At 41.5% G+C, this 19,483-nt stretch overlaps 1 protein-coding gene across 1 annotated transcript in view; it reads right to left on the bottom strand.

Annotated features, from left to right (window-relative positions):
• Positions 1 to 19,483, bottom strand: part of HMBOX1 (homeobox containing 1) — a 195,453-nt gene that overhangs the window by 4,371 nt on the left and 171,599 nt on the right. Inside the window, exons 7-9 of the mRNA XM_010840284.1 lie at positions 2,924 to 3,006; positions 915 to 1,010; positions 1 to 65 (exon numbers count right to left, since the gene is read on the bottom strand). The exon at positions 1 to 65 is cut by the window's left edge and continues 4 nt beyond it. Coding sequence (XP_010838586.1) covers positions 1 to 65; positions 915 to 1,010; positions 2,924 to 3,006 — 244 coding nt within the window. The remainder of the gene's footprint in view (positions 66 to 914; positions 1,011 to 2,923; positions 3,007 to 19,483) is intronic.

Below are 19,483 nucleotides of genomic sequence, written 5' to 3' on the forward strand. Positions count from 1 at the left end.
ATCACTGTTGGAGTGGCCTCCCGGACTCTGTACATCTATCCCATGACTCTCCAGGATTGCTGCTTCTTCGAAAAAAGCAAACAGATCCCTAAATTTTCTGTTACCATATCATAAAGGTCTAAACACTGAATCTGTATTGAGGAAATAAGAATGCAATTAAAACAAAACCCTAGACTAAGTCCTGTTTCTTCTCAATTGCAGACAGGTGGAATTCAATGGCACAGTGGTCGGGGGAGGAACAACACATTTGCCCTTCTGGAGCCCCTGCTGCTTCGTGTGTACATCTGAGTGGCTGACTGGTAGGTGCTTCATACTTACCAGCTAATTAAATGGCTCTCCTGTCTTGGGGTTCTATAAAGCATTTGAGGATTGTCATGATGAAGAAGTAAGTTTATAAGTGAAATACAATTTAAGAAGCTCAAAACCAGCCCACCATCCTGATCTCATCAATTCATGTTTCTTAAATGCTTTATTTTTCCAATCTTGCTTTTTACTAGGTTCCCTGTATATTAAGATGCTTTTATTCCAATTCTGTTAATCAGCTGTTTCTTAGCCTCTGGGTCATAGCCTGGTAACAATGAAAAGGCTTAGGGTGTCACATTCCCCCTTCAAGGCCTTATAGGTAGCTTTCATCTGCACCACAGGAGTAACTGATCAGAGATCATGTCTAATTCCAGATTCCTGCACATTAAGAATGATGAGGTTTAGAAATAATGCCATTCTTAGTACAATACAAATAGTATGATTAATATTAACTTCACATTATAAAAATACAATGAAGAAAAACATAAGGGCAGTTCTTGTTAGGCTTAAAGGGTAGTCTCATTTAGACCTGCAGTTCTACACTGAAGTCACTCTTAAACACAAGGCCCAGGACTGCCTTCAGAGAGACAGCAGCCTCTCGGATACATTACCGATATTGGCTCTTCTCTTGATCTCCTTCCGCCTGTTAGCAAACCAATTATATACTTTCAGGGAGGTAACTCGTTCCAGATCTGACAGTTTTTTGCCTGTGAAGACATGCCATAAAATTCAGAAAATCTGTATCTGAGGCTAGTTTTAAGGGACAATACTTTTTTTCCCCCAAATGTTCTTTTCACTGCATTTATTGCCAGAATAACAGATATAGAATTTTTTTTTTAGCATGATCTAGTACTATATATAGACTTAATTACTGAATGAATAAACATATGGTGGTGGTGGTTTAGTCGCTAAGTCGTGTCCGACCCTTGTGACCCCATGGACTACAGCCTGCCAGGCTCCTCTGTCCATGGGATTCTCCAGGCAAGAATACTGGAGTGGGCTGCCATTTCCTTCTCCAGAATAAACATATAAATAGTGGTAAAGAACCCGCCTGCCAATGCAAGAGACAAGAGGCATGGGTTCAGTTCCTGGGTTGGGAAGATCCCCTGGAGGAGGGCATGGCAACCCATTCTAGTATTCTTGCTGGAAAATCCCATGGACAGAGGAGCCTGGCAGACTATAGTCCATAGGGTCACACAGAGTCAGACATGACTGAAGCAACTTAGGATGGATAAATAAACATACAGACAGCTCTAATAACACAAAATGCTTCAATTCAGAAAGTCACACAATATGAATTCCAACATAAAATATTAAAGGATTCAGCCTGCTAGCGTTCAAAGTTCATATGACAGTAACATGAAAGGTTCATTTAATTAGCATCATTTACTCAGATGAATCTGTTTCTTTACCACATTCCCAGATAGCTGAAGTCCCCTTACATCTTTAAGGCCCTGTATAAACTAGTTTCCTGCTGTCTTGACAGGGACCACTCTCCATGTCTTCTTAAGACTGAGGTCACTATGCCCATCTGTATTGTAACTACACTGGAACACACAGCACAATTCAAGTTGCAAACTGCTGTCAAATGTGACGGTTTACGGATAGCACCACGGTTACCAACATGGCAACCATCCTTCTCCTTCATCATTTTCTGTTTTGGCTTTTAGCCCTCAGTGGGTAGTGGGACCAGAAAACAGGTCAGGCACTTGATGCACGGAGGTTAAATACTTTCCAGGAAGAGCCTGAGTTCCATCCAGCACAGCGTTAGGGCCAGGGCTTTGGCCTGTGAGAAGTAAGGGTACCGATGTCGTAGCTGAGTGTATATGTTCTGGACGGTTAGAAGTCTGGCTTCTAACTAAGGGAGAACAAATTAGTATTTAATTATCACAAAACAGTGATAAAACTTAAAACATAAAAAAGTGATACTTTTGTATGTATCCTTTAAGCCAATCCAATTAACTGGCCAAGTGGAGATCAATTCTTCTTCACTGAGAATGGTTTCTGCTTTAAAAAAAAACACCACCACCACCATAATCTGTGGAAGAACATTTTAGCACACGACGTATGAGTGTTTCAGGGGCTCTGCTGACTTGCACAGGAACAACTAGACTTCAGAATGGAAATACTCCAAGCTAAGAAGTCATCCCAATGTAGAAATGGGAAGAAGTCTGCTCCATAAAGAATTCTTTCTTTAAACAGAAATACAGAATTATACAATTTTCAACAGTTACAAAACAAAACTATCTTAATATTTACAAAACTATCTTAATATTTACATTAACAAATCTTGATTAAGTATGCCAACTTTCAAACTATTTTGAAACTGGTATGTTTATGCTGTATTTTTGGAAAAAGAAATCGATACACTCTTTAAAACTAGTAATTTCAAGGTTGCGCATCTCAAGCAAGGACACTCACTGGAACTTTCCCACATAAAGCCTAATTTGGAGTAGTGTAATCACCCCCTCAGAAGTACAGTGTGAACAAGACAGAGCAATGACCATCCACAGGAGGATGGTGGGAACGGAGCCAAGAGCACCACCGGGATGAGGAAGAGACTGAGGTCCCAAATGCTGGTCCGAGCGCAGCCCAGAGCCAGGTGTGCTCACTGCCTTACCTGGCTTCTGTATCACTGCGTTGCAAGCATTTGCAATTTCTTCTCTCTTTGCTTCATCTGGGTATTGATTCTCATTGAAGTAACTGCAGAGGCAATCAATTAAGACACAAAGTTTGTATTTTTAGAAATGTGCTCTCCTTAACACACAGGCTCACTGAAAAAGATGTCCTTTTCTAGGATGTAATATTAATGTCTAGTCCAGGCTGTCTGATGGAATTTCCTATGAGGATAGAAACAGTCTGTCCAACCGGGCAGCCACTACTCACATGTGGCTGCTGAGCACCTGAAATGACGCTGATGTGATGGAGGAAGTGGATTTTTGATTTTAGTAAATTTAAACAGTTACACGTGACTGGTGGCTACTATATTGGATAGGACAGGTTTAGCCACTGCTCGGCTTCGATAAAAGATGTACTGGATATAAACGTTACTTGTGATATGGGTGGCTGGTTGAAATCCCAGACTTCCGTTACTGAGGCACTGGTGACGACAGGACTCTTTTCGTGTCTTGTTTGTAGTAGCAAAACTTGGAAATTACCCAATTGTCCATCAGTAGGAGAATGATAGAACAAGTTATGAGACATCTGTATTTATACACAGCTATTTAAAAAGGACTAGAAAAACTATTCACTGGCCTGAGGAGATGTTCTTGACGTGGTCCTAAGTGGGGAAAAAAAAACCAATCTGTAGAATAATGTGCATGTAAAAAGTACTGTTAAGAAATTTTTAAAATTCCTGTCTAACTTAAAGAATTAACTTATGGTTGCCAGGGGCAAAGAGTGGGGGAAGGGATAGTTAGGAAGCTTGAGATGGACATCTACACACTGCTGTTTTTAAAATGGATAATCAACAAGGACCTACTGTATAGCACAGGGGACTCTGTTCAGTGTTACGTGGCAGCCTGGATAGGAAGGGAGTCTGGGGGAGAATGGATGCATGTGTGTGTATACATATATATATATGGCTGAGTCCCTTTGCTGTGCACCTGTAGCTGTCACAACATTGTTAATCTGCTATACTCCAATATAAAAATCTAAAAGAGAAAAAAAATTCCTGCATATGTGTACTTAAATCTGCATGGATAAAGGGTGGGGGAAGGGGACATATGCATACTTATGGCTGATTTAGTTGCTGTAGGGCAGAAATCAACACAGCATTGTAAAGCAATTATCCTCCAATTAAAAAAAAACCTAAGTGACTAAGTATCAGAATATTGATATACTTATCCTCTAATAAAACGTCCTCATAAAAAATCTGCATGGATAAAGCTGGAAGGGTACACATCAAGGTTGATTACCTTATCGTGGGGAAAGGGATAAGTAGGAGGAAATTTAAACATTTTAAGATTTATTTTTGCCTTTTTCCATACGCTAAAATGCATATATTACTTCTGTACAATAGTACTTAAAGAAACTGGGTTTATTGAACCCATCCTTGGCATTATCAGACCTGTGACACTATATGTGGAAACAGAATGCTTATTAGTACTACTTGTTCTGTCACCTATGAGTTTTCAAAAAGGAAAGCAGAATATCTGTGCTTTGAACCCGGAAACGTAAGGTCAGGAAGTGATTCCTTGTCACATCCTAGTTCCTCTCACTTCCTTGGGGCCTCCCTTCCCCCATCCTCTGTCTGCACTGGTGACAGTGCTCTTCTGTTGGGAGGCCCCTGACCTCGCGTGAGCCCTGCCTTCGGCGGTACAGCTCCTCTGCCCCGCAACCTCTCCGTGTGGAGAGCATCCTTCGCTGGAGCCCCGACACAGCAGCTGCCGTCAGCTAACAGCCCTTCCTTCTCTACAATGTAAGCGGCAGGAATCCATCAATGCAGCTGTGCAGCCACCACCCCACACGGCGGTCTCCTGCTTCAGTCCGGGATTTGCACGTCTCTTTCCACGTGATTTTCTGCTATCATTTTTAGACCTTCCATGTTCATCCTGAGGATTCTTCCAAGTCACTGCTCCACTTCCACATTCCTATTGACTTCATGTTAACTCCACCTCTGCTATTTATTTGGGCAAAGACACTGGATTAGTTTCCATTAACCAACAGCACAGTCATTACCCAGGGGCTTGTTAGAAAAGGGAATCCCAGACCTTGCCTTAGACTAAATGAGAATCTGAATTTTAACAAGATCTCCAGGTAATGTGACTGCACATTAATGTTTGAAAAGCACAGGATCAGCGCATTCATTTAAAATTCAGCAACAAAGACAACAAAAGCAGATACTAAGTATCTAATGTTATATCCATCCACTGTGGGTCAAGAAGAGAATAAGAAACCACAAGGAGTTTATAATCTACTGAAAGTGAAGTGCAAGTGTTAGTCGCTCAAGTGAAAGTGTTAGTTGCTCAGTCGTATCCAACTCTTAGTAACCCGCCAGGCTCCTCTGTCCATGAAATTCTCCTGGCAAGAGTACTGGAGTGGTAGCCATTTCTACCTCCAGGGGATCTTCCTGACCCAGAAACTGAACCTGGGTCTCCTGCACAACAGGCCGATTTTTTACCATCTGAGCCACCAGGGAAGCCCATAATCTACTGAAGAGACACATATCGCTGCTCTTGTGATGAGATTCCATAGGCTGTCTGAAGAGAGGAGGTGGGAGAACGGAGGAAGGTGTGCTCAGTGTTGCCGTGAGACTTGGCAGAGGAAGTGTCATCTGAGTTACCTCTCGAAGACAAGATAGGAGTTTGCAAAGCAAAGAAAAAGAACAACTTTTCATGAAAGGGAAAAAGCATGAGCAAAGGCAAAAAGGTAGATTAAAGTCTTGATGATTCTGGGCGTGGAGAAGAGTTCAGTGTGGTTAGAATACAGGGTTCACAAGAAAAAATGAGAGATGCTAGTCTGGAGGAGTAGGATGGGCCACCTTGTGATGTTCTATACGTAATAAAGATTTCATCTTGAAATAGAGGTTTTAAAAACCGCACAGAGATACACTCCCGGCTGCGTTTTAGAAAGACAGCACATTTCAAGATTCAAGATGACTTAGAACTCCACATCTAAATCTGAAATTCTCAAATTCCCTGGTCAACTTTCTACTCACCTACTCCACCTCTTCAAATTTCTTCTTCTTTACTCTAGTCTTGAATCCTTTAAAACCCTTCCCCAACTTAAAAAACCTGTTCGTCTATCACTCTTCTGACCTCATCTCGCTTCTCATCCTGAATTCCATGGCAAGCTGAAGCACCAGTATCTCTTAGGAGATACCATATGATTCAGGAAGCCCACTCCTGGGCATACATCCAGATGATAATTCAAAAGATACATGCAGCTCTATGTTCATAGTAGCACTATCCACAATAGCGAAGACAAGCAACTTAAATGTTCATCGACAGACAAGTGGAGTCATAAGAAAAAACGAAAATAATGGCATTTGCAACAACATGCGGACAACTAAAGATTATCATACTAAGTGAAAGTGAAGTTGCTCAGTCGTGTCTGACTGTTTGTGACCCCGTGGACTGTAGTCTGCCAGGCTCCTCCATCCATGGGATTTTCTAAGCAAGAGTACTGGAGTGGGGTGCCATTGCCTTCTCCAGGGGATCTTCCCGACCCAGGAATCGAACCTGGGCCTCCTGCATTGCAGGCAGACTCTTTACCGTCTGAGCCACAAGGGAAGCCAAACTCAAGTAAGTCAAAAAGAGACAAATAGCATACAATATCACTTAAGTGTGGAATCTAAAATATGACACAAATAAACCTGTCTATGAAACAAACAGCATCAGGGGACACAGAGAATAGACTAGTGGTTGAAGGGTTAGGGGGTGAAGGAGGGGAGGAGTGGGGATCGGGGATTAGCAGATGCAACTGGCACACAGAGAATGGAGACACAAGGACTTCGTACAGCACAGGCCACTGTGTTCAATATCCTGTAATAAACCTTAATGAGGAAGGGTATGAAAGAGAACGTGTGTGTGTGCATATATGTGTGTGTGTGTAACTGAGTCACTTTGTTGTACAGTAGTAGTTAACACTGTAATTCAACTATACTTCAATAGAAAAAAGAAAACAAACAACAGCATCTCTTAGGATAAATTCTGGTTACTCAGCTTCTCTGTCCTTCCACCATACCTGTCCTGCCAATCTCCCACCCTGCAGAAAGCACCTTCCACTTGTTTTCTTCCATCCTTCAATCAGGGTACCAAGAGTTCCTGGGCAAAGTTATAAAATAGGGCCAAGTGACTTCTTTATAACCCTGTGTTTCTCGACCTTAACTAGGCCCTTTGTTTCTGATGGGAATGCTTTTTGTTCTTCTAGCCAACCGTCTATAATCCTCTATTTTTCATGCCCCTCTTTCCTGAAACCTTTCCACGCTTAAGGCTCAAGCCCTTAGACCTACCACTGTCATTCTTTTTGCAGATGCCCTTGGCACCCACTCCAGTGCTCTTGCCTGGAAAATCTCATGGGTGGAGGAGCCTGGTGGGCTGCAGTCAATGGGGTCACGCAGAGTGGGACATGACTGAGCGACTTCACTTTCACTTTGCCTCCTCTTTTACCAAGATGGAGATTACTAGGATTTGTTTAATGTTTTTAGCTTCTCAACTTCTGTATGTCTCTGAGTCACTGCTCGTTCACCTCTGCATCTCATGGAAGAGAAAGATGCAGTCTCCTCTTTGAGGTCTACTTCTCCACTTGTGTCTCTGATCTCATCATCCTGCCCTGTTTCATTTTCTCATGTCTCCTTTCTTTCCTGCACATCTTTTATTTTTTTAAAAAAATTTATTTATTTATTTTAATTGGAGGCTAATTACTTTACAATACTGTGGTGGTTTTTGCCATATATTGACATGAATCAGCCATGGGTGTACATGGTGTCCCCCATCCTGAACCCCCCTCCCACCTCCCTCCCCATCCCATCCCTCAGGGTCATCCCAGTGCACCAGCGCTGAGCACCCTGTCTCACCTGCATATCCTTTCCCTGTGCCCTCATAATTTACTCTATTTCACTCATTTTATGATACATATTTCTTCATTATTACGATTCTAAAATTAGGATACATCTTATAATTCGTTGTGTCTGAAAATTAACTGGCAGCATCCCACCCACCCCATGCCAGTATATAAAATAAAAGTGTGTCATACAATCAAAGCCTTCCTAGATTTGATGGAATGTGGTAGCTGCTAAGACTTAGAGGTCCCATTTCGGCAACAGCTCAATGGCTACTATACCTTATTGTGCTAACTCTTCCAAATTATTGCAAAGCCTGTGACTGACACTCTACTCCATCTAATGTCTGATTAATATACCTAAATGTGTATCTCCAGTCATGCTGCTATTCTATTAAAATTTTTTTAAAGATTTATTATAGAGGTGTTCAGAGTCCCCTTCTCCCCCAAACTGCCTCTGCAGCTTTATCTACTGCTGCTCTCATATATGCATGCTAGTCTGGGGAAATGGAACAGCCTCGTCAACCCCTGCATCTCTGCGCCTTTCTACTGTCCGTTTACATGCTCTTTGCCTCCCTGCCTCCAAACCATCTTGTCTGTCACCATACAGCTCCACTGTCACCTCTTGGCCAGTCAAAGGTAATTTCCTCATCCTGTGAATCCAGCACTTCACCTGTTCCTCTCTCAGACCTTTTTCGTCCTGTATTATAGTTATCACTGTACACCTCTCTCCCCTGCTACACCAAGAGCCACCTGAGACCAGGTCCAAGTCTGACTCACCCTCATCTGCACTCCTCAGTGATGAGCTGTCCTCCTCAATAATGATGGACAGAGTCACCACCAGCCCAGTGCAGGGGCCTCCAAAAGAAATGGCTATCACTGTAAATGAACTGCTGACCATCAAGGGTATATGTAGAGTTATCACAACACAGCTTTGAAGGGTACATATTAAACTGGTACAAGTGATTATGTCTTGGGAGCAAGAATCCTGGGGTTGGGTGAGTGGGGGTTGGGGTAGAAGACAGGGAAACATTGGTAGTAATTAAGATGGATTTTCACTTTCTGCTCTACATATTTACTTCTCTATTGAATTTCTAAAATGAAAATACATTATTTTAAAATAAAAGAACATGAGGAAAACATTTAAACAATTAAGAAGTAGCTTATTAATCTAACTCCCTATAACTTGTTTTGAAAAATGGATTTGAATCATCTAGAAAATACTAGGATTGTGACTGCCATTCTAGTGAGTAACAGAATAAAACCACAGTATTTCTGGAAGCTAAATAAGAATTTACAATTTTTCCTAGCACAACAGGGCCTGAGGAGGTGACAAGTCAGAAATGGGCTTTGCGGAGACCATGGAGGAGGCATGAGCAGCGTACTGACCAGTGCCCCCAGTCCCTGGCATGGTGGGGTATGAGGCTGTGAAGCATTAAGCACCCTCCTCCGGGGCCAGGCTCACCCGGCCTGGAAAAGAATGGCCAAGAGCAAGAGGAGAGGACAGGTGGGGACCAGAGCCCAGCTAGGGCACCCAGTGGCAGCAGAGAGGCTAGGCATCCTCCAACGCCCAGCTTCAGCCTTCTCCGGATCCCCTTCCCAGTGACTTCCACAGCCTTTGCCCGCCCCCGGGCGGCAGGCTGGCTAATACCAGCAGCCAGTGAAGGTTCACACACTTAATGAGGACCAGCAGTGGAACAACCAGGGCACCAGACATGTCGTCCTGCTACGTGGAGTGGCTGAGGGGCATGTCCCTGGTAGTCAGGGCCTGACAAAACGTGGTCCACTGGAGAAAGGAATGGCAAACCACTTCAGTATTCTTGCCTTGATAACCCCATGAACAGTGTGAAAAGACAGATATGACACTGAAAGCTGAGACCCCCCAGGTGGCAGGTGTCCAACATACTACTGGGGAAGAGTGGAGCAACAGCTACAGAAAGAATGATGAGATGAGCCAAAGTGGAAATGATGCCCTTTTGCGGATGTGTATGGTGGTGAAAGCAGAGTCCAATGCTATAAACAACACTATTGCACAGGAACCTGGAATGTTAGGTCCACGAATCAAAGTAAATTGGATGTGGTCAAACAGGAGATGGTAAGAGTAAACATTGACATCTTAGGAATCAGTGAACTAAAACGGATGGGAATAGGGGAATTTAACTCAGGTGACCATTATATCTACTACTGTGGGCACGAATCCCTTCAAAGAAATGGAGCAGCCCTCACAGTCAACAAAAAAGTCCGAAATGCAGTACTTGTGTGCCATCTCAAAAACGACAGAATGATCTCTGTTCATTTCCAAGGCAACTATTCAACATCACAGTAATCCAAGTCTAGCTCCAATCAGTAATGCTGAAAAGGCTGAAGTAGAACAGTTCTATAAAGATGTACAAGACCTTCTAGAACACCGAAAAAAGATGTCTTTTCATCATAGGGGACTGGAATGCAAAAGTAGGAGGTCAAGATACCTGAAATGACAGACAAGTTTGGCCTTGGAGTACAACACAAAGCAGGGCCAAGACTAACAGTTTTGCCAAGAGAACACACTGGTCACAGCAAACACCCTCTTCTAATCTAACAGCACAAGAGACAGCTCTTCACATGGACATCAGCAGATGGTCAATATCAAAATCAGACTGATTATATTCTTTGCAGTCAAAGATGAAGAAGCTCTATACAGTCAGCAAAAACAAGACCCAGAGCTGACTGTGGCTCAGATCATCAGCTCCTTATTGCAAAATTCAGGCTCAAATTAAAGAAAGAAGGGAAAACCACTAGGCTATTCAGGTATAACCTAAATCAAATCTCTTATGATTATACAAGTGGAGGTGATGAATAGATTCAAGGGATTAAATTTGGTAGACAAAAGTGCCTGAAGAACTACGGATGGAGGTTCATACCACTGTACAGGAGGTGGTGTTCAAAACCATCCCCAAGAAAAGGAAACACAAGAAGGCAAAGTGGTTGTCTGAGGAAGACTTACAAATAACTGAGAAAAGAAGCAGAGTTCCAAAGAATATTAAGGAGTGATAAGAAAGCCTCTTAAGTGAACAATGCAGAGAAATAGAGGAAAACAACAGAATGGGAAAGACTAGAGATCTCAAGAAAATTGGAGATACTAAGGGAACATCTGGAGAAGGCAATGGCAACCCACTCCAGTACTCTTGCCTGGAAAATCCCACGGACAGAGGAGCCTGGTGGGCTGCAGTCCATAGGGTCGGTAAGAGTTGGGCACGATTGAGCGACTTTACTTTCACTTCTCACTTTCATGCATTGGAGAAGGAAATGCCTGTATCCTTGCCTGGAGAATCCCAGGGACAGAGCCTAGTGGGCTGCCGTCTATGGGGTCATACAGAGTCGGACACGACTGAAGTGACTTAGCAGCAAGGGAACATTTTGTGCAAAGATGTGCACAATAAAGGACAGAAATGGAAAGAACCTAGCAGAAGCAGAAGAGATTAAGAAGAGGTGGCAAGAATACACAGAGGAGCTGTACAAAAAAGGTCTCCATGACCCAGATAACCAAATGGTGTGTTCACTTACCTAGAGCCAGAATCCTGGAGTGGGAAGTCAAGTGGGCCTTAGGAAGCCTTATTAGGAACAAAGCTAGTTGGAGGTGATGGAATTTCAGCTGAGCTATTTCAAATTCTAAAAGATGATGCTGCGCAAGTGCTGCACTCAATAAGCCAGCAAATCTGGAAAACTCAGCAGTGGCCACAGGACTGGAAAAGGTCAGTTTTCATTCCAATCCCAAAGAATGTTCAAACTACCACACAACTGCACTAATTTCACATGCTAGCAAGGTAATGCTCAAAATCCTTCAAGTTAGGCTTCAGCAGTATGTCAACCGTGAAGTTCCAGACGTACAAGCTGGATTTAGAAAAGGCAAAGGAACCAGAGATCAAAATTGCCAACATCTGCTGGATCATAAAAAAACAAGAGAGTTCCAGAAAAACATCTGCTTCATTGACTACACTAAAGCCTTTGACTGTGTGGATCACAACAAACTGTGGAAAAATCTTAGAGATGGGAATACCAGATCACCTAACCTGCCTCCTGGGAAACCTCTACGTAAGACAATAAGCAACAGTTAGAACCAGACATGGAATGAGAGACTGGTTCAAAATTGGGAAAGGAGTACATCAAGGCTATATTTTGTCACCCTGCTTATTTAACTTATATGCAGAGTATATCACGTGAAATGCCAGGCTGGATGATTCACAAGACGGAGTCAAGATTGCCGGGAGAAATATCAATAACCTCAGATATGCAGATGACCACCCTAATGGCAGAAAGAGAATAGGAACTAAAGAGCCTCTTGATGAAGGTGAAAAAGCTGGCTTAAAACTCAACATTCAAAAACCTAAGATCATGGCATCCAGTCCCATCACTTCATGGCAAACAGATGGGGAAAAGTGGAAACAGTGAGATTTTATTTTCTTGGGCTCCAAAATCACTGCAGACCAGGAAACTGAAAAATGCCTGCTCCTTGGAAGAAGAGCGATGACAAATGTAGACAGCATATTAAAAACCAGAGACATCATTTTGCTGTCAAACTTCCATCTAGTCAAAGCTATGGTTTTTCCAGTAGTCATGTACAGATATAAGAGTTGGACTGTAAAGTAGGCTGAGTGCCAAAGAACTGATGTTTTCAAATTGTGGTGCTGGAGAAGACTCTTGAGAGTCCCTTGGACAGCAAGGAGATCAAACCAGTCATTTCCTAAAGGAAATCAACCCTGAATATTCGTTGGAAGGACTGATGCTGAAGTGAAGCTCCAATACTTTGGTCACCTGATGCAAAGAGCTGACTAATTGGAAAAGATCCTGATGCTGGGAAAGTTTGAGGGCAAGAAGAGAAGAGGACGACAGAAGATGAGGTGGCTGGATGGCATGACTGACTCAATGGACATGAGTCTGAGCAAACTCAGGGAGATAATGAAGGACAGGGAAGCCTGGAGTGCCACAGTCCATGGGGTCACAGAGAGTCGGACACCACTTGGTAACGGAACAAAACAACAAATAAGAAGTTGCAGTTGTGGCATTTATGATTGTTGTGTTAGCTGCTCAGTCGTATCTGACTCTTTTTGACCCCATGAACTGGAGCCCACCAGGATCCTCTGTCCATTAAATTCTCCAGGCAAGAATACTGGAGTGGGTTGCTATGCCCTTTCCCAGGGGATCTTCCTGACCCAAGGATTGAACCCAGGTCTCCAGCATTGCAGGCAGATTCTTTACTGTTTGAGCTACCCGGGCATATACGAGTAATGTGTTAAAAATTTTTGTAAAAATGTTATTTAATTTGTACTTAGTATTTAACTATATAAAATATAGTCAGAATAAAAACAAATTGGTAACCTTCCAAATCAAACCTTCCAAATAAAAGGTTCAAGAATATAATGTACTAACTATAGTTCTAAATCTCTAAGCTTGGCAATTAATCCTTTCTTTTCTGCTAAAGACTTATTATAAGAAATGTAGGCCTATCAGAAATATCAATTTTCTTTAAAATGTGCTAATACAGCTGCAGGTGTGTACACTGGACTGTGATTACTACTTTCATCTTTCTGTAATGTTTCAATGTTTACAATATATTAATTAAATATATATAGTATAAGGTAAACTGATAAAGTAATATATTTTAAAATACCTCATGGTAAGTATTTAAATTTAAAATGTAATAGTTAAAATTTTTTTGCAAAGAATTACAAAGCTCTTAAAGCTTTCTTCTTGGTGGTGGTAGGGGGCAGACAGCTACACAATATTGATGCAAAGTGAAAGAATTTTCAGGAAAGACAAAGGCAGGTCAGGAAATAAAATGTTCACCCAGTATGTATTACATGAGCATAAGTATGTGTCTGAGAGGTAGATGTAAGTTCAAAAATGACCCTGATCTTAACAGTACACAGTTCAGTTGAGGACATCAGATATGAAGTTGAAACAAAAGGAGTCAAAAGAACAGTCGAAACAGTAAAACAGTGACAAGTCAGAATATGTCTAGCTGCTAATTAAATATATAAATGATATGTTAAATAAATCCAGGTTAGAGAGCTATCTCTATGGACTATACTGCTCTGGGAAAGCTTACTGCTTTGGATCTCTTCTGAGGGATGCACAGGCTTCAGGCATTGGAGAGGAAAGGGCAAAATTATCAATAAAAACAAACATAAAAACCTAAGATGTGCTCAGACAACAAAAAGCAGCTAGTAATGCAATCTGATTAGACTATAAGGATTATATTCAGGGTTTGCCCGAAACAGTGCTTTTATCCTGGATTATTAACAACCCCTGGCCCCTCATTCCAAGGTGGTGCTAGTGGCAAAGAACCCACCTGCCAATGCAGGAGACCTAAGAGACACTGGTTTGATCCCTGGGTTGGGAAGATCCCCTGGAGGACGGCATGGAAACCCACTCCAGTATTCTTGCTTGGAGAATCCCATGGACAGAGGAGCCTTGTGGGCTATGGTCCATGGGGTCACAAAGAGCTGGACTGACTGAAGTGACTTAGCATGCACTCTCATTCCCCTACATTATCCCATTTAGACAGTAAATTATATAGTCAGTCCAGGACCGTATCACATTATTGGCTCATCTGAGTTTAATGTTAACTAAAAACTCTATGTTTTTTTCACAGGTGTTTTGTGAAGGGGACATGGCAACTGTCAGAAAAAAGGAAGTATCCAAGAAATTAGTAACTATAGTTTCTATCTAGTTACCTGTAAGAGGAGCTATGTAAGTCCAGAGAACCTGCCTGGCCTGTAACAGACACTCAGTAAGCAACTGTCTGATCAAAAGATGGCTGAATAAAGGTATATGTGAAGGAATAAATTAATGTAAGAAAGAAACAAAGGGGAAAACAGAAAACATTGGTTTCAGTTAAGGCCTTTAGTGAAACCGACAATACTTCTTTCAGGAGAAAAGCAGTTGGGATCTTACCGTACTGTACAATGCACTGTCTTCCCTTGCTTCATTCAGAGGTTTTATACTCAGACATAGCTGAATACAATTATGTTAGTAGTGTTTATTTTTGAACTATACATAACCAATAGACTATCAGTAAAGTTGAGAAATAAGTCTAATGACTGATTTTAGATGTAATTAATCATTTAGTCAACTCAAAATGTTGACTGAGTCCTAGTTTATACCAAGCAATTGGCAGAGCCTCCTAATGTAAATACTGGGGATATATGTATGTTACAAAACACACTCTAGAGTTCACTGTAAGATGCACGGTATTCGTGGAATGAATGTAGTATATGGGAACAGAGAAGAATCAACATTTGTGCAGGTTTCTTGAAGGCAGAGTGTGGAGGGTGGATAAAGTAAAATAGCATGAGGCAAAGGAAGCAAAATATAAAAGGAAGGGAGTTATAAAAGAGCTTAAAATGTTCTGAGAATGAGGAGTTCAGTGTGGATGAATGTACATGAGATGGGTGAAGTGAAGTCACTCAGTCGTATCCGACTCTTAGCGACCCCATGGACTGCAGCCTCCCAGGCTCCTCCGTCCATGGGATTTTCCAGGCAAGAGTACTGGAGTGGGGCGCCACTGCCTTCTCCAGGGGATCTTCCCGACTCAGGGATTGAACCCGGGTCTCCCGCATTGCAGGCGGACGCTTTACCCTCCAAGTCACCAGGGAAACCCGAGATGGGTGACTGGGGATCAAACTGAAGAAAAATATTGGGTCCATATTTTAAAGAGTATAATAGAGTTTGCACTTAACTTCAGGCAACTGGACAAAGTTTTTTAAGCAAGGGTATTATATGATCAAACACATTTTGTATGGCAGTATCTCTGGTGATACTAGAGGTAAAAGTTAGTTATGCAGCTGTGGTAAAAGCTGAGGAGAGGATCTGAAGCAGGCTAAGGCATGGGACTACAAGGAAAGATAAAATTCAAGAGACATTGGGATGGTAATAAAAATTCAAGACACCCTCACTTCCTGGGTTTAGGCACCACTTCCTCCCTTCCACCAAATCAAGACAGCCTTAGGAATAGTACATACTATCTATTATTCACCTTCTGGCATTTCATCCTTAAATTATGTCAAAGGATTAGATATTTCTACTGTTACCAGGTGGATAAATTGTGGGAGAACTTGGCTTTAAGACTCTGAAAGGGACCTGTTCTGAAATACACTTCTGTCCCATGTAAGAATGTTTATAGCCCTAGACATTTTATAAGACTAAAAAGGGAAAGACATGTAAACAGAAATCTACAGGTAGTAATATAAAAGCAATAAAATAAATCCTAAGGGCACTACACTTTATAGACAAAGGACATTGTCAGCCGAATGACCAGTGAATATCTTCAGAGAGAAACCAAATGATCACTCTGCAAGACAATGACAGCAAAGAATTAAAATGAAAAGTGGCAAAATCATTTACATGAGATGAGATACCATAAGCTGGTAACAAATGGAAATGTCCTTGAAGCACCTTCATTTCAGTAGCACCTAAGTCTATAAAAACGACAACCGGAAAGTTCCTCCCATTGTGTCTCAGGGAGCACATAGAAAAGACAGGAACTGGCTCTCTAAGCAAGGTGCGTGTGTGTGTCCCTCAGTCATGTCCCTCTCTTTGCGACCCCATGCAAGGTGTGTGTTTGTGACTCAGTTGTGTCCCACCCCATGGAGTTTACCCAGCCAGGCTTCACTGTCCATGGAATTCCCAGGCAAGAATACTGGAGTGAGTTGCCATTTCCTTCTCTGGGTTATCTTCCCGACCCAGGGATCGAACCCAAGTCTCCTGCATTGCAGGCAGACTCTTTACTGTCTGATCTGCCAGGATAATGCCATGTAAATGAACTTATTCCCGCCCCACCCCGCCACCCTGTGTTTTTAAATGAACTATCTCCCCTGAAGAGAGATTTAAACCTCATCACTTTAGTAATTAAAAAAATAACGTTTCAGGATTGTCAGACACTGCTCACTATCTATAATCCAGTGTATATTTCTTTATCACTAAGTATAATTACTGGGTGGAGGGCAGGAAAGAATACCATTAAACTGAAATAGTTTGGAACCTAGTCGTCCCATATCCACTTTGAGAGCATCTATGTGTTAAATGATCTTCAGCAACAACAAAATAATTAAAATATTTTCTTTTTTTGGGGGGGTGGGGGAGTGGTGGTGGTTGTTTTAAATAACAGAGGGAAGCAAGAGATGACAGAAATGGGAACACATTCTCCAAGTACAGCACCTCTCTTTGGTTAATCCATAAAAGCCTAACGACATCCACGGTTCAGTTACAAACCAGGAGAGTGATACCCTGTATTTTATCCAAAGATCTCAAAGCTCCTCTGATACTCATCATACCTTAAAATATCCCCGAGAAACAACCAGGAGTCAGAGAGAAACAGGAGAAGCAGAGCTGGAAGTCAGCCATGCATACAACTGTTCGTCATCTACTGTGAACTTTGGACCGTCGGGGACTTGGAAAGATGGGGAAATGGGGACAATAAGCTCCCCAACGTCACAGAGCTGGCTAGGACGAGAACCGAGTGTCCTGACCTCCAGGCCCACGCTCTTTTCCATTCCTGCTTGCTAAGAAGTTGCTGGGTGCAGTGGGGGTGAAGAGTGTCACCTGAAAATTCACGTCCACCTGGAACCTCAGGAAGTGATTGTATATAAAATTGGGTCTCTGTGGATGTAATTACGGGAAGGATTGCGATGAGGTCACACTATGCCCTAAATCCAATGAGTGTCCTCATAAGAGAAAGAAAAGAACACAAACAGAGAAGACAATGCAGAAATGAAAGCAGAGTGATGGGTCTGCAAGTTCAGGAATGCCAAGGACCTCTGATGGCTGACCAACGCTCGAAGTGTGGGAGGGTTTCTACCCTCAGAATCTCCCAAAGGAACCCACTCTGCTGACACCCTGGTTTCAGATTGTGGCTTCCAGAACTGTGAGAAATACACTTCTGCTGTTCTAAGCCACCAAGTTTGTGGAAATCTGTTATGTCAGCCCTACAAAACAAATACTCTGGGTAAATAGAATCAGTACAAAAAGAATGGGATGGTCTTAAGAGATACTGTGATTCAACTCATAGCTTAATGGACACCATTTCAGTATAGAACTACACCTGCAGGCCAACTGAAATAAGCAGCTATTTCTGATTTCTAAAAGTAAACACGTGAATGAGGCATTCTCCTGAAATACAGAAAAATTCTAACTTCAGTTCTTTTTCCTTCTGTAATCCAAATTGGCTGCAACCCTTCTTTTGATGCTCAACACTGTCCTCCATTTGAACGGTTTTCATACTAAATCCCTATTTCAAAGCTTTACTGACTTTTTAGATTGGCTACTTCATGATAACAAATGGAGCTAAGGGACTGCTATATTCATCTCTATCTTCAGCAACTAATTTAGCAGTGCTTATTTTTTAAAATCTTGGAACACTAAGTACAGATAAATATTTCTGCAATACAACAAAGACTACAATCAATAATGAAAAACAATCTGCTAAGAGATGTATAAGAAAACAAGTATAGTAAAACAATGGTAGAATCTAGGTGATAACTGTAAAATTCTTTCAGCTCTGCTGTATGTTTAAAATTTTCCACAATAATATGTTGGAAAAATAGTAACTGGTAACATTAATAAGATGATAAAATGCTAGTGGTCATGGTGGTTTAGTCACTAAGTCGTATCCGACTCTTGCGACCCCATGGGACTGTAGCCTGCCAGTCCATGGGACTTCCCAGCCAAGAATACTGGAGTGGGCTGCCATTTCCTTCTCTGGGGGATTTTCCTGACCCAGGAATCGAACCTGGGTGTCCTGCACTGCAGGCAGATTCTTTACCTACTGAACTATGAGGAAATACTAGCAGCATCTAAATTAAATCAGAAACTGGGCAACAGAGCCCACCATCCCCCAATACAACCTTTTCTCTTGTTGCAATTTAATGTTTTTCTAAAAGTCCTAGTCATTACAATAGGAAATGAAAGAGAATTAAGACACAAACTGGGAAGGAGGGCCACAAAAATATCATTTGCATATTATACTATACCAAGAAAACCAAGGGGTAAATTCAAATTGTCTCAGAAATGATCAATCAGATTGCTGGGGACTAAACAGACCAACAAAGATACTAAAACTTTCCCGTGTATCAATAAGCAGCTGGACAACTTAATAGAAAAAAGGCCTCTATTCATGAGAGCAAGAAAAATGAGGATTAAAATAAAAATATCTAACAAGAAAAATATATAAAATATACAAAAAACTAAAAATGTTACTCATTTCACTGACAGGTATAAAAAAGACAAGAAATGGAGAGGCATACAACACATTCTTAGATAAGAATAAATAATATGACAGTGACACTTCTTCACAAATTAATTTCTAGGCTTAACTTCAATCATATATTTTTTTCCCCTCTTTTTTCTCAGTGGGAGTGGTATGTCAACAACACTATTTTCATGCTCACCTGAAAAAACAGATGAGGATGGTTAAGAACATTTTAAAAATAAATATTAGTGAATGGGCCCTCTCATCAAATATTGTGAAATTATATGATAATCATAATTGTGGTCCAAGGATTGATAGGAAATAGAACCAAAAAACACAATAACTTTATATGCGAGAAATAATTTTAAATCTTAAGAAAGGGAAAACTGGTTATTTGGAAAATAAGACCAAATTAGATATTCACCTTACAAACTCAATGTTTTATGACTAAAC

Source organism: Bison bison, unplaced genomic scaffold, assembly GCF_000754665.1.
Source record: "Bison bison bison isolate TAMUID 2011002044 unplaced genomic scaffold, Bison_UMD1.0 scf7180017864143, whole genome shotgun sequence".
In the NCBI taxonomy this organism is placed as follows: Eukaryota; Metazoa; Chordata; class Mammalia; order Artiodactyla; family Bovidae; genus Bison; species Bison bison.